The 16,237-nt window shown below is 36.6% G+C and overlaps 1 protein-coding gene across 1 annotated transcript in view; it reads left to right on the forward strand.

Moving 5' to 3' along the window:
• LOC122807194 (aldehyde oxidase 1-like) overlaps positions 1-16,237 on the forward strand; it is a 784,671-nt gene that overhangs the window by 251,936 nt on the left and 516,498 nt on the right. Inside the window, exon 10 of the mRNA XM_044078244.1 lies at positions 9,756-9,848. Coding sequence (XP_043934179.1) covers positions 9,756-9,848 — 93 coding nt within the window. The remainder of the gene's footprint in view (positions 1-9,755; positions 9,849-16,237) is intronic.

Consider the following 16,237-nt stretch of genomic DNA (forward strand, 5'->3'; position numbering starts at 1 on the left):
GCTGTGGTTGCAGTTGGTAGGCTAGCACTGTAAAAATTCTAAAAACTGTTAAACACATCAAAAAGGTTAAGCTCCACATTGTATAGGTGTACAAATCCAAAAGTAAGTTTATTCCAGCAAGACAAAGACTTAAACCAGTTTTAATGCCTTACCGGATCTTCATCATTATGAATCTATTTTTTTTTTGTTGTGTCTTTTGGCTTTTCCCGGTTAGGGGTCGCCACAGCGGAATTCCGGTCCGCTAATGATTGGCAGTAGATTTTTACGTGCCGACTTGCCGGGCCTGATGCACAACCTTCAACGAAGGAACGCCCATTCACGCATGTCTCCACAAAGAAGACGCTCTAACTGAGAATCGAATGGGACAACATCTTACTGTGAGGTGACAATGCTACTGCAGCACCACCACCGCAGTATCATTATGAATCTAATAACATCATAATAAGATTTTGTTATGTAGGTATGGAAAGAACAAACCATAATGATTGTAAGAATGCATTATAAAATGAAACATTCGCCTATGAGCTTCAATGAATTAAGTATTTCAAATAACAGTACCAATATTGCCCAATAAAACATTAAGTAAGCATGTACATATATATATATATATATATATATATATATATATATATATATATATATGTATGTGTATAAATAATTCTATAGTAATAATTGATTTCAAATGAAAAAAGTGCCCCTAAAGTTCTAATCCACCTGCATTTTTTATTACTGAGAATACCAGTAAATAAAATGTGTACTCCTGAATGCTTTAAGCAGTGTTTATGTACTGCATTGGTTCCATCTTAACATTTTAACTAATGTTAACTGTAACAAGTTATAACATTTATTTATGTTTTAAATTTCCTGGATCTTTACTAAACTGTTGAGATGTGTAGGATTTAAATTTCATGGATGTTTTTCCTACATAAAATGCAGAGCATATACAGGTAGGTAAGTATATTACCTATTCACTGTAACAAGATACAACATGGGAAACCTGAAAAAACGTGAGGTGTTAACTGAAGTGAAGCATTGGTTTTTAATAACAAGTTTATAATTAGAACAATTCATACATGTTGAACATTGTGTGAGTGTATATCCAGAGATGGTACTGTAAACTTTGTTTCATGCAATGGGGATTAATTTTTGAAGCCTCCCAGATATTATGATATAGATTTATCAATTCTGAAAGAAAAAATGATATGTATCAGAAATAAAACTTGATAAACCCAGATCATGTAATAAAATATCCCCAAATTGATATACTAGTTCCATAAATCTAGAGTTATGTGGTAATAAAACATACGTTTTCTTGTTTGCAACACAGTTGGCAGTGAAGAAGGTTACACATATCCTAGGTGTCAGCATATGTTTTATCATATATATTAACTGTGTATTTTAAACCACAGTATCTAAATATATTCACCAAATTGCCTGATGTATTACAATATCCCCCATCAAATCAACATATGTGTTTGATTGTAAGTAACTGTGATTTGGGTACATTTTTATGATGTATGGTAGATGGCAACATTTTATGTAGAGGAATGAGTTTTTGTCAAACGGTTTCCGATATAATTGTATCCCTAGTATACCATCTTCCAGCCTAACTAGCATATCTAAAACAGGGATGGGGCAAGTATCAAAATTCAGAACAAAACATAGTCCCATTTATTTCCATTTAAGTATATTACAAACTCAAATAGTTCAGCATAGCTTGTTACCAAATGAGCCGACAACCATCTAAATGCCAATGCCAAATATCCATGGAAGTGACATAGATATTGTAGCTAGCATTGTACATTAAGATATATGCTATGTATCCTATGACTATGTCAGCATATATGGGTGTAGATAATGCACACAAAGACATATCTCTGACCTGCTAATAACAGTCTCTATAAAAGTAAAATACATTACTTATTAACACAGGTTCAGCCATACATAACAGAAATATATTAAACCCTGGGGGATGCAACTTGATTCTAGATAGCCGATATTCAAGGACCAGAAAGGTATGCTGGTAGAAAGACAACCAATATATTGTCTGTACATCTAAGCCACTTCCTGTTAACCTTAATGTCAATCAAAAGTTGTAAAAATTGGGTGGTGTACTGAATGCATGATCTAACTTATGGAAGTAATACGAATGTGAGAAGTTATGATAACATTGCAGCACCCTCTGCTGTTAATGAAGAAGACTGGATCCTGGAAATCTAGTGGTTATAACTTTGACCTCTAGTGATAAAGTGTGAAGCTGATCTAGGTGTATCAGGAACTGGTTATAACCTACAGCAGCAATGCATATTTGACATACTTACTTTTGGTCAAATTGTTGCAGGGTTGATGTTCAAGAAAACCAAAAATGTTAAACATGTGGCACATAGACAGGAACTAACATTAAAGCAAGGCAGAATCTTTGAGGAGAATTCATTGTATGTTTTTTTTCCCTGATAATGAGAGTAGACTTGAAGAGTTAATGAGAATGCATAATATTATTGATGGACTTTGGTAAAATAGATAGATGGATTGGATGCATTTTGGCTGGGATGTCAGCAATTGCTGTAATGTTTGATTTAGTGTAGTTAGCAGTGGGGAGAAGCTAGCTTTAAAGAAAATAGGTTGCTGCCAAAATGCTGAAATATATTGTAGCATTTTCTGTAGTAAATGCAAATAACAAACCGTTAGCCATTGCTATAATCGCATTATTATATAGAATGCCAAATTATTGACTGTTTGATATAAAAAGTGTGTTTTTTTTTTTTAATTAAATTTGTTGATAAGGATGGTTTCATGAACATTTTCATGAAGATGAAAACTCCCAACATGTTATAATGGATGACTAAACCTACAATGCCTTCTTACTTAAGTGTATGAGTTGCTATATTTCCAGGCAAGGTTCAGTAACAGAAAAGGCTAATATCCTACTAAGACAAAATGTCAGCTATGTGTCTCAAAAGGAGCACTCTACATCAAAAGTGAACATATGTGATGATTTATTAGTGAAACCGTAATGTAAAAAGGATCTATTCTTCTGAAGAAGAATGTCAGTTTTGATAACCTGGACTGCATTGCTGGTGTATGCAAATCAGAGCCGATCCTAATTTTACATCATTTTGAGGGTGTTGTCTTAAAGAAAAACTGAGTCAACGGTGAAACTAAAGTATCCAAAAACATGTCATAGTCTTTAATTTTTCAAACCACTTGCAGCTGTAACATCAGGAGTAGTATACTTAGAAATGAAATTAACTGTTAAACACAAGTATAGCAAAAGCATAGCAGCATACTTTAATGGTGGCAACAATAGTAAGAGTCAGTTATATTAATAATCTCATACACATTGATATAAATGCCCTATCTTCACAAAATCAGAATAGAAATGGGAGCTAATTGCCCCTATGAAATGTTATAGTATACACAACTTTACCAATAATTATACTGCTCTGAGATTTATTTACTATTTCTCTGGATCATTTTTGAAGAAAACCTTTTATTTTATTTTATTTTATTTTATGCACTTTCATTATTTAATGACTCATTTTTAGAAGACATATGTTTTCATTAGCCTGCATGTTTAATTTGTATTGTTTTAGGTATACCTGTATTTATTAATTTTTGTTAATACTGTTATTCATCTGTATTTTTATACTATATCCTTAGATTTCTTTAGTCATGTTTAAGCTTTATCATTTTTTTTATTTCCTTAACCCTCCCAAGATGAGACTTTGCTCTTCTATGGAACTCCTTTTGGTATTCTACCTGTATGATCTCCAAAAAGGTCCCAGTGATGGCTTTATTACAATCCAATATACTGTTTTTGTTACAATACAAAGCATGGTGAGGAGGAGACGTAATTTTCTTACTTTCCATGAATTGATGTTATTGGCTGGGCCTCATCTAAGATTGTCTTCAGTAACCACAGGGTAAAATCAAACTATGACAAGGGTGATCATTGTCTCACTGTGGTAGCTGTAGAGCCATGGTTAGATTACTGCTTTTTAAATAAGAAGTATTCTCCCTTGACTCCATTTGCAGTTCTGCTGCTGAATATTAGCTCCATAAATAACAAGTTAAATCTAGTGTCTAACATATTGCATACTGTTGACCTGGCATTTATTACTGAGACCTGAATGGGTGATAATTTTGACCCCAGTACTACTAGATTCAGACATATCTGTAGCACTGAGATATAAAGCCCTAAGATTCTTTCAATGTGGTTTTGTTAGTGGTCCAGTGCTGCAGAAGGTGCATGGGCAAAGTGAGGAACGATCAGGAACAGCCTGATCCCCACATTGACTGATTGACAGTTACATGCCGGGGGTGGTGGGGTGGGAGTGTAATCCTTAGATAAAATCCCTGTTAGAGACTAGGGATCATTGCAGGCACCTTGTGTTGAAGGGGTCAGGGCCACTGAAGGGATTCCACTCTGAAGTGTGAGATGAGGCTACTTTCATATACCCAGTGCACAGTAGCACTGCATGGGACTGGTGCATGGTAACCTCTTGGGACATAGCAGGTATAAGCAACGTAAACAAAGAAAATTCTGATGTTTGCAAAGAGGACAACACTCTTCCTGCTGCTCTGCACTAACCATTTGGAGAAAACAAATGGGCCATAGGACTTTCACTTTTAGGAGGTAATAAATAAGCTGAGTAAGTATGCAGGGAGCACAAAGCTCACTGGTGACTGGGAGCAAAAACAAGTAAAAATTCCTCTTTGGTTCTAAATTATTCCTACAGTTATAATACAATTATACACTAACCATTTGGAGAAAACAAATGGGCCATAGGACTTTCATTTTTAGGAGGTAATAAATAAGCTGAGTAAGTATGCAGGGAGCACAAAGCTCGCTGGTGACTGGGAGCAAAAACAAGTAAAAAATCCTCTTTGGTTCTAAATTATTCCTAACCTTAGATGGAGCAGTATCACTGATAGGATATGTATCTTTAAATGTTACTGAGCTAGCTACAGGATATGGATCTGTAAATGTTACTGAGCTAGCTACAGGATATGGATCTGTAAATGTTACTGAGCTAGCTACAGGATATGGCTCTGTTAATGTTACCGAGCTAGCTACAGGATATGGATCTGTAAATGTTACTGAGCTAGCTACAGGATATGGATCTGTAAATGTTACTGAGCTAGCTACAGGATATGGATCTGTAAATGTTACTGAGCTAGCTACAGGCTATTGATCTATAAATGTTACTGAGCTAGCTACAGGATATGGCTCTGTTAATGTTAGTGAGCTAGCTACAGGATATGGATCTGTAAATGTTACTGAGCTAGCTACAGGATATGGCTCTGTTAATGTTACTGAGCTAGCATCAGGATATGGATCTGTAAATGTTACTGAGCTAGCTACAGGATATGGATCTGTAAATGTTACTGAGCTAGCTACAGGTTATGGATCTATAAATGTTACTGAGCTAGCTACAGGCTATGTATCTTTAAATGTTACTGAGCTAGCTACAGGATATGGATTTGTTAATCTTACTGAGCTAGCTACAGGATATGGATCTGTAAATGTTACTGAGCTAGCATCAGGATATGGATCTGTAAATGTTACTGAGCTAGCTACAGGATATGGATCTGTAAATATTACTGAGCTAGCTACAGGCTATAGCTACAGGATATGGATCTGTAAATATTACTGAGCTAGCTACAGGATATGGATCTGTAAATGTTACTGAGCTAGCTACAGGCTATGGATCTATAAATGTTACTGAGCTAGCTACCGGATATGGATCTGTAAATGTTACTGAGCTAGCTACAGGATATGGATTTGTTAATCTTACTGAGCTAGCTACAGGATATGGATCTGTAAATGTTACTGAGCTAGCATCAGGATATGGATCTGTAAATGTTACTGAGCTAGCTACAGGATATGGATCTGTAAATATTACTGAGCTAGCTACAGGATTTAGCTACAGGATATGGATCTGTAAATATCACTGAGCTAGCTACAGGATATGGATCTGTAAATGTTACTGAGCTAGCTACAGGCTATGGATCTATAAATGTTACTGAGCTAGCTACCGGATATGGATCTGAAAATGTTACTGAGCTAGCTACAGGATATGGATATGTTAATCTTACTGAGCTAGCTACAGGATATGGATCTGTAAATGTTACTGAGCTAGCTACAGGATATGGATCTATAAATGTTACTGAGCTAGCTACTGGATATGGATCTGTAAATGTTACTGAGCTAGCTACAGGATATGGATCTCTTAAGCTTACTGAGCTAGCTACAGGATATGGATCTGTAAATGTTACTGAGCTAGCATCAGGATATGGATCTGTAAATGTTACTGAACTATCTACAGGATATGGCTCTGTTAATGTTACTGAGCTAGCTACAGGATATGGATCTGTAAATGTTACTGAGCTAGCTACAGGATATGGATCTGTAAATGTTACTGAGCTAGCTACAGGATATGGATCTGTAAATGTTACTGAGCTAGCAAGAAGATATGGATCTGTAAATGTTACTGAGCTAGCTAGAGGATATGGATCTGTAAATTTTACTGAGCTAGCGACAGGATATGGATCTGTAAATGTTACTGAGCTAGCTAGAGGATATGGATCTGTAAATGTTACTGATCTAGCAAGAAGATATGGATCAGTAAATGTTACTGAGCTAGCTATCAGATATGGATCTGTAAATGTTACTGAGCTAGCTACAGGATATGGATATGTTAATCTTACTGAGCTAGCTACAGGATATGGATCTGTAAATGTTACTGAGCTAGCTACAGGCTATGGATCTATAAATGTTACTGAGCTAGCAACAGGCTATGGATCTGTAAATGTTACTGAACTAGCTACAGGCTATGGATCTATAAATGTTACTGAGCTAGCTACAGGATATGGATCTGTAAATGTTACTGAACTAACTACAGGATATGGATCTATAAATGCTACTGAGCTAGCTACAGGCTATGGATCTATAAATGTTACTGAGCAAGCATCAGGATATGGATCTGTAAATGTTACTGAGCTAGCTACAGGATATGGCTCTGTTAATGTTACCGAGCTAGCTACAGGATATGAATCTGTAAATATTACTGAGCTCACATCAGGATATGGATATGTAAATGTTACTGAGCTAGCTACAGGATATGGATCTGTAAATGTTACTGAGCTAGTGACAGGATATGGATCTGTAAATGTTACTGAGCTAGCTAGAGGATATGGATCTGTAAATGTTACTGATCTAGCGAGAAGATATGGATCAGTAAATGTTACTGAGCTAGCTACAGGATATGGATCTGTAAATGTTACTGAGCTAGCTCCAGGCTATGGATCTATAAATGTTACTGAGCTAGCTACAGGCTATGGATCTGTAAATGTTACTGAGCTAGCTACAGGTTATGGATCTATAAATGTTACTGAGCTAGCTACTGGATATGGATCTGTAAATGTTACTGAGCTAGCTACAGGATATGGATCTGTTAATCTTACTGAGCTAGCTACAGGATATGGATCTGTAAATGTTACTGAGCTAGCATCAGGATATGGATCTGTAAATGTTACTGAGGTAGCTACATGATATGTCTCTGTTAATGTTACCGAGCTAGCTACAGGATATGGATCTGTAAATGTTACTGAGCTAGCATCAGGATATGGATCTGTAAATGTTACTGAGCTAGCTACAGGATATGGATCTGTAAATGTTACTGAGCTAGCGACAGGATATGGATCTGTAAATGTAGCTGAGCTAGCTACAGGATATGGATCTGTAAATGTTACTGATCTAGCGAGAAGATATGGATCTGTAAATGTTACTGAGCTAGCTACAGGATATGGATCTGTTAATCTTACTGAGCTAGCTACAGGATATGGATCTGTAAATGTTATTGAGCTAGCATCCAGATATGGATCTGAAAATGTTACTGAGCTAGCTACAGGATATGGATCTGTAAATATTACTGAGCTAGCTACAGGATATGGCTCTGTTAATGTTACCGAGCTAGCTACAGGATATGGATCTGTAAATATTACTGAGCTAGCATCAGGATATGGATCTGTAAATGTTACTGAGCTAGCAAGAAGATATGGATCTGTAAATGTTACTGAGCTAGCTACAGGATATGTATCTGTAAATGTTACTGAGCTAGCTACAGGCTATGGAGCTATAAATGTTACTGAGCTAGCTACAGGCTATGCATTTGTAAATGTTACTGAGCTAGCTACATGATATGGATCTGTAAATGTTACTGAGCTAGCTACAGGATATGGATCTATAAATGCTACTGAGCTAGCAACAGGCTATGGATCTATAAATGTTACTGAGCTAGCATCAGGATATGGATCTGTAAATGTTACTGAGCTAGCTACAGGCTATGGATCTGTAAATGTTACTGAGCTAGCATCATGATATGGTTCTGTAAATGTTACTGAGCTAGCTACAGGATATGGATCTGTAAATGTTATTGAGCTAGATACAGGATATGGATCTGTAAATGTTACTGAGCTAACTAGCTACGGATCTCATAAAGAGGTACTGTTACAGGACAAGTAATTCTGGGAAGACTAGCGGGGAGTTTTGCTGGGATGTTGGGTAGTGCAACTCCTTTTTAAGGGTGATTGGGTAGAATGTGTTGGGTTATCAATGTGCTACTCTGTAAACCTTCTGCGGCAATCTATATGCACTGAAACTTAGAAAAATCTAACCACATACCATCTTTGAAACTTGCTAGGTTATGCTATACCTGCATCATACTTCTCAACTGTCCAAAATTTCACAGAATGTCCAGATTTTTGGCTCATATTTTTGATCTGTTCTTCATAAAATTTGTGGTTTTCAGGCAAATCACTGAGGACTGAATTCAATAAATAATACTAAATAATGACTGATGTTTGAGTTGCAGACTTCATATCCCTCAGAAAATACATAATAATGCAAAACATGTTATTCTAGCAACTTTGTAAATTTATAGGAGCAATATTTAAAATTTGTCCTTATTTTTGTTGCTTTCTTCCCCTCATTATTTTAGGCTTTGTCCAGATTTCTTGCACTGAGAGGTTGAAAGGTATTAAATTATTTTGTTGTACGCAGTAATGCTTCTAACAAGAAAGCATGTCTTAGAACCACAGCATCATACAACTGTCAGGCTGTGGCATCTCAATTCAATGTTACTGTAAAGCAAGTTTATATAATTCCATATCTATAATTCGTACCTTCTAAAGAAAAAAAATAAGAATCATGGGATTAAAATATATGAATATTTTGACTGTAGAAATTTTAGCTTCTTGTAGCTGCAATATGGTAAGCTTAGAAAGGGTGCTTAGTAAGAAAAGTGTGTACCTATGAACTTTATTAGATGTCAAAACTCCTCATGAAGCTTTTTTGCCAACACAATAATAGATGTAAAATTTAACGAGCCTGAAAGTTGTAAACAAACTGGGTAGATTTTACAAAACTGCAGCTAGAATTAAAGTAATGCAGTTATTAGAACTAATCATGGACAGCAATAAAAGTTATTAGACAATCATGCTAATTCCCATGTACTGATGTAGCTACAGTCAAATGTTTCTGGGATATATGTGATGCATCTTATGATTTTTTTTAAACTCCTGCCAATGTTTATATTTAAGGGTAACATGCTAAAAATATATTTGATCATAATCTGCATTTTGAATATTTTATCAGTTTGTTGTTAGAAAAATGATCTTATGACTATAAAATCATGTAAAGAAGGACTAATTTTTGAAACACTTTCTCTTCATTTTACTTATATGTGTGTCAGGGCCTGATATGAAGTTTAAAGGAGTCTTTCATCCAGTTATCATCTCTCCTACCAGAGTTGTGGAACTACATGCTGTGACATACACCGAGAATGGTGAGTTGTAATTTTCATCTTTCATTCTTATATGGTAAGAATTCTATAAAATAAACTTATATTTTAATCTATGTTTTTGTTTGGTGTATGACAAACTAGTGTTAATTTCAGTGTAAGGTGACTATGCCAGTATCATGTTAGTAAGTGGAAATGTATTTTTTGTTCAGAGAATTCATATTTTAAGTATACTGAATTTATTATGCAAGCACTACAAAAACACATTCCCAGCTAACAAAGGAATTCTACTATCATTTAAATGTGCCAAGAGATGGAGGTTAAAGTCTTCAGCCACAAATTATCTATCTGTGTCATCCTCTGCATGTATCTCATGCACTGAAATGTATTAATTTGCAGCAATACAGCAATAGTTATTTGAACATTAGGATCCTGAAGAGTGAAGGACCAGAAGGGTGTGTTGCCCAAATTACAGATGTGCACCCCCCCCCCAGTCCTTCCAGTCATGTACCTGGCCAATGACAGGGATTATCAAAGGGGACTACGTAATCTGAAATGGTAGAACCATTACAATGCTAATGATAAAACTGTATTTAATAAGAAATGGGGTATAGACATTTGCAGGATAACAAGAAAAACACTGATTTGTATTATCACTTGGACCCAATGTGTAGGAAAGGTCTCAATAGTCTAGGGTGACGTGATTATCTATATTACTCTGTTATGGGAAGTAACCCCAACCACTCTGTGAAGGAATCTCATTTCTACCACTTGCTAACCATGATCTCATCCTTTCGGTCACTACCAAAAGCATAGAACCATTCTTGAGGATGGGGACATCTCTTGATCTATGAAGTTGAGAAATTCATCTTATGACTCAGCTCTCACTTTACCACAAAGCTGCACCATCTTTACCAGTCTGTTTGCCACATACCTTATGCCCTCTATCCCCTCCCATAAACCATAACCTCAGATACTTAAACCTTGCCACCTGAGGGGGGCTCCTTTTCTGTCTTATGAAGAAAACAATCCACTTTTTTTCCAGTAGGGAACATGGCATTTAATTTGAAGGTACTGATTTTCATCCTAGCATTTAGTCATTTCAGTGAATATTAAGGATCACAGTCACTTAGGACTATGAGGAGGACAACATCATTTGGAAACAACGAACTTCACTTTCCTAAACTGGCTATCCTCCAGACTTGGCTTTGCCTTAACTCATGTTCCTGAAACTCACTGACTGAAATACCATCACTGATGTTTTCAGAAGTCATTTTAATCATTTGCATAAAATAAACAGGCATATACTTGTTTTTACAGCTTGACATCTTCTTATGTTATGCATAACTTCCTCTATCTTTTTTATTCCATCTGCCTCTTATTAACAATTTATCCAAAAATACTCTAAAATAAGGGTAATGCTGCTAAACGCCAGAAGTCTTAACCTCAAGATGCATGCACTCTCAGTATGGAGAACATCGATATCTGTGCAGTGACAGAAACCTGGTTCAAGGCTCCAGAGAGCACCCCAACACTATAAAGAACCAACCACAGAAACTGTAAAGCTGCAACAAAATTTATTCTTCCGGTACCTCGGCTGAATGCCTTCAAAGGAATAATCACAGAAACAGTTGCTGCATCTTATATACTATGAATCACACCAATCAATTAATTAATTAATCAATTACAAAAAGTTAATAGATCCAAAAAATTAAAGAGACCATACATATATAAATACATACAGGAAAGTTGCCTGGAAAAACATCAAAAAACAGTCACAGTATAGATGTAAAAAATTACAATAATAACTTGTAATTAAATAGTAAGATTCATTTCTAAATTCATACCCCTTGGTTTCAAAGTACCAAATTTCAATATGAATCTACTTTCCAGATTCAACAAATTTTGCAAATAATTCCCAGCATTATGTAATATGGGTTTAGCTAAAGCACAAAAAAATAAAGAATCCATCATACCATTGCGAACTGTATTAAAGTGTTCAGAAATCGGACTATCCATCCTAACATTATGAACATCACCCATATGTTCCAAAATTGGTTTGACCTATGTAGTATTTGGGTGGAACACATCCACAACCAACAATGTACACTACCCCACATGATTTACAATTGAAATTATTATAGGCAGTATATTTTACCCCATTAATAATACTTCCTGATAAGTTTTTAACTTTAGAGCCAATTTTGCACTTACCACACTTAAACATGCCATGTGGCAAGGTGACACTAACAGAACTAGCAAAATCACAGAAGTTAAACTTTGATTTCAAAATTTCCTTGAGGTTAGCATATCTTCCATATGAAAAAGAAACATGATTGGGAAACAAATGACCTATCTCCTCATTTTTATAAACAATTGGCCATAAAAAGTCTACGATACCTTTTAAGACTGCAGAAAAGGGAGAGTATTTCGTGACAAAAATATATATTCTCACTATTATCACATAAAGCTTCATTATGTCTTATACTTTTATCAAAGACTTTTACTGCCTTGTTCTCTTTCCTATTTAAATTTAGTAATCTATCACAAGTTTTCTTAATGAGACTTTCAGAATAACCTCTAGTTATTAGTTTGTATTTAACATCCCCAAATTCCAAATTCAAAAAAATATTTTCAGAAGTATGTTCCTGGATACGTTTAAACTCCCCAAATGGAAGTGCCTCTATTAAATGTGCAGGATGTGCACTACTTGCATGTAAAAAAATATTTGAGGCTGTATCCTTCCTGAAAGGTCTGAACTGAACTAATTCTTTCTGATCTACATACAGCAAAATATCCAAAAACTGGATTTTTTGAGTGTTCACAGTATGCGTAAATTCCAGACCAAATTTATTTTGATGAAGGCTGACCACAAACTTGTCAAAATCCGATGTGTCTCCCTTACAGATAAAAATCAAATCATCAATATATCTGTAATAAGAGACAACTTTTCTCTGAAAGAATTCTAATGTATATAAGAAGCTAATCTCAAAATATGACATGAACAAGATGGCATAAGTAGGGGCAAAATTAGCCCCCATGGCAGTCCCCTCTTTCTGAAGGAATATTCTTTGCTCAAACAAAAAATAATTGTGAGTAAGTGCAAACTCCAAAAGTAAAATGATAAATGAAGTACGTGGACCCTCTCCCAAAATTTTACTAATGGCCTCCAAACCAAATTTTGTCCTAATGCTAGTGTAAAGAGCCTTCACGTCTACAGTAGCCCAATAGAAAGTATTATCCCATTTAAAGTTTTTAATCAATTCACAATACTGATTAGTATTGCTAATATGAGAAGTTACATTCTTCAATTCTTTTTTAAGAATGCTATCTAAAAATATGCCTACATGTTCCAAAAAACCTCCACAACAAGACACAATTCCTTGGGTTTAGGAATAAACAATCTTTTAACATCCCTCCTATTCAAGAAGCCTAATCTTTCATGAGTTATATTCACTAATGGGGTTGTTAAATAACTCAACGTAAACATGGTCATTACATAATAAATCATAATTCATTTTTAAATAATGACATCTTTCCATAATTACCCAATTACCCCCTTTGTCCGCTGTGCAAAAAATTTATTTATTGGAAACTTCTTTCATAGTCTTTAAAGCTAACCATTCAGGCTTTGTAAGATTAAATCTAATATATTGTTTTAGGAACACAGCATACTCAGTCTCAACTTTTTTACATAGAACACTTTCAAAGGCCCTCAGAACAGAAGAATTTTTGGGTGGACAAAAAGAACTGCAGGCAGGCAAACGAGGTACTGTCAGTTTACTATAGCCAGTAAAAAAACGCTCAGTGTTCTCTGAAACACTTACAACATCAGTAATAGATTCAGAATCACCCATAGCAAAATCAACCATGTCAAAAATTCCAACCCCCTCAGTGTTATATTCGTGTAAGGAAAGATCCATTAAAGGATCATACTGGATAGACAGATCTTCAGAATCAAGTAAAAAGGTAGTATCAGCATCAACAGTATCAACGCTCACACCAAGTGCATCATTTTCCAAACACACATTGTTAGAAATATTCTTAAGTTCAAAATATGCTTTTAAATAAAGCTTTCGACAAAAGCGTTTAACATCTAATAATAGGTCTGAAAGAGCTGGTACTTTCGTAGGGACAAATTTACTGCCCTTATTCAGTACCAATAACATATCAGATGTAACAACAAAGTCGCTTAAGTTAACAATGTGCATTGAATTAAAGTCAGATTCTACACAAACACCATCGCCAAAGCTATGGTTCCCATAAGTGGAGGAAGGAACAGTACCAAAGTCCAACACAATATCAGTGTCAATACCTTCTGTTACAACCCTTTTGTCGCGACTTACGTTTAAACCCCTGGCGAAAATTCCATCTGCCTTGTTCTTCTGTCTCTGAGACTATGCCAGTATCGTCTATAGCATCCACTCTCTCAAAAGAAACACTTTTTTTACTTGCAGCTGTATCCGGCTTATAGAGACTGAGAGTCCCCCCCCCACTTCGTGAACTTCCTTCTGCACCTTTCATTTGGAACGTACCACTTCTCCTTTTTCACTGCCAGGAATACACCAGATTCTTTTTAAAGTCGCTAACATCCCTATTAAGTTTTTTCTTTTTCCTCAAGATGACATTACATTCAACTTTGGAAACTTCTGTGGTTATTCCTTTGAAGGCATTCAGCCAAGGTACCGGAAGAATAAATTTTGTTGCAGCTTTCCAGTTTCTGTGGTTGGTTCTTTATTTTGCTGTTCGATGTTTTTTACAGCACCCCAGCACTACCAGGCTATACCTCATATCATGCTACCACAAAAGGAGGGAGTTTCCATATTTATCAAGGATATCCACACCTCCAGGTTAGTGGCATTACAGAGACCATCCATGTGCAACTAACAGTGGGCAAGACTGCTTTTCAGTTTATAGCATCCTACAGACCACCCTCTCAAAGTCAGGAATCCCATTCGGCTTTCCTGAAAAAATTGGAGAACATGAAGATCTCTCCGAACACCATTATATTGGATGACTTCAACTACCCAAACATTGACTGGAAGCACTACTCAAGCCCCAGCACCTTAGCCCAAAGATTCCTGGAAATTATAAACTTAAATGCTATGGAACAACTAGTCACCACTCCCACAAGAGGGGACAACATACTAGACCTGATCATTACCAACATGGGGACTCTATGCTCCACACCAGAAGTATATCCCTCATTGGTAAGATCAGACCATAAATTAATTTCACTGGATGTCCACATCCAGCCCAGAAAACCACAGTGAAAAACTTCTCGTGGAATCCTTCAAGGCCCCAGGGCCAGTGGAAACTACAGCCCAAACTGCAGAATCCTATATAAATGCATTCTATGGACATCTCCAGGAATGCATGGATCATGCTATCCCAAACAAAACCAAGACCCAATCATCCAAAGGCAGACATAAATAAACTGTACAACAGAAGGAGGAAGCTACTACATGATAGAGCAAAATCCCTAGTAGGGAAGGCATCTCTGATCAGTACTAGCAAAAATTATGATCCCTCATAAAATCCTCCAAGGCCAGCTTCGAGAAAAATTGCACAGGACACCAAAGACAATCATAAAGCTTTTTCAGTTATGTTAGAAACCTGGGATGCATCTCCCAGACTTGTTCTGAGTTGATTCTAAACGACACAAAATACACTGAACCCACGGACATCGCCAATATCCTGGCAGACAGGTTCAGTGCAAACTTCTCCACCCCCAAAAGATCAAGTATCTATCCGGCAGAGGGCTGCCTCCCAAACATCTCAGATGCTCAGGTGAAGGCTGCCCTCTCCAAACCAATAAACAGTGCTTTCATGGGACCAGATGGCCATGAGCTACAAGAGGAACTAATACTTCAAATAAAACGGCTATACAATCTCAGCCTCACTACAGGATATGTGCCCACAGAATGGCGTGCAGCAACAGTGGTCCCACTCCACAAAGGTGGAGCCTCCTTAGTCTGCAAGGCTATGGAGAGGATCATCATGGAGCTCATAAACAAAGACATTGGGGACCTACAGACACTAGATCCTACCCAGTTCGGCTTTGTCAAGGGCAGATCCTGCCTTTTGAACCTGGTTGACTTCTTTGAAACAGTCACCAAAGCCATAGATGAAGGGAAGGTAGTCCACACAGCCTATCTGGACATTGCAAAGGCATTTGACACCATCATAGATAAGCTATCCAGCTTAAATATAAACCCCTATGTCACAAGATAGTTCGCAAACTGGCTCAAAGACAGAACCCACAGAGTGAGAGTTGCTGGAGCCATGTCAGACTCGAAACCGGTCACAAGTGGCTTCCCACAGGGTTCTGTCCTGGGACCACTCTTGTTCAGTATATACTTTTCTGAGGTACAGGCAGATGACTGCAAACTGGGCACCATAATCAACTCTCCAGCTGACACAAACATCCTTCA

The sequence above is a fragment of the Protopterus annectens genome, chromosome 7.part0 (genome assembly GCF_019279795.1).
Source record: "Protopterus annectens isolate FY-2018-M chromosome 7.part0, PAN1.0, whole genome shotgun sequence".
NCBI lineage: Eukaryota > Metazoa > Chordata > Ceratodontiformes > Protopteridae > Protopterus > Protopterus annectens.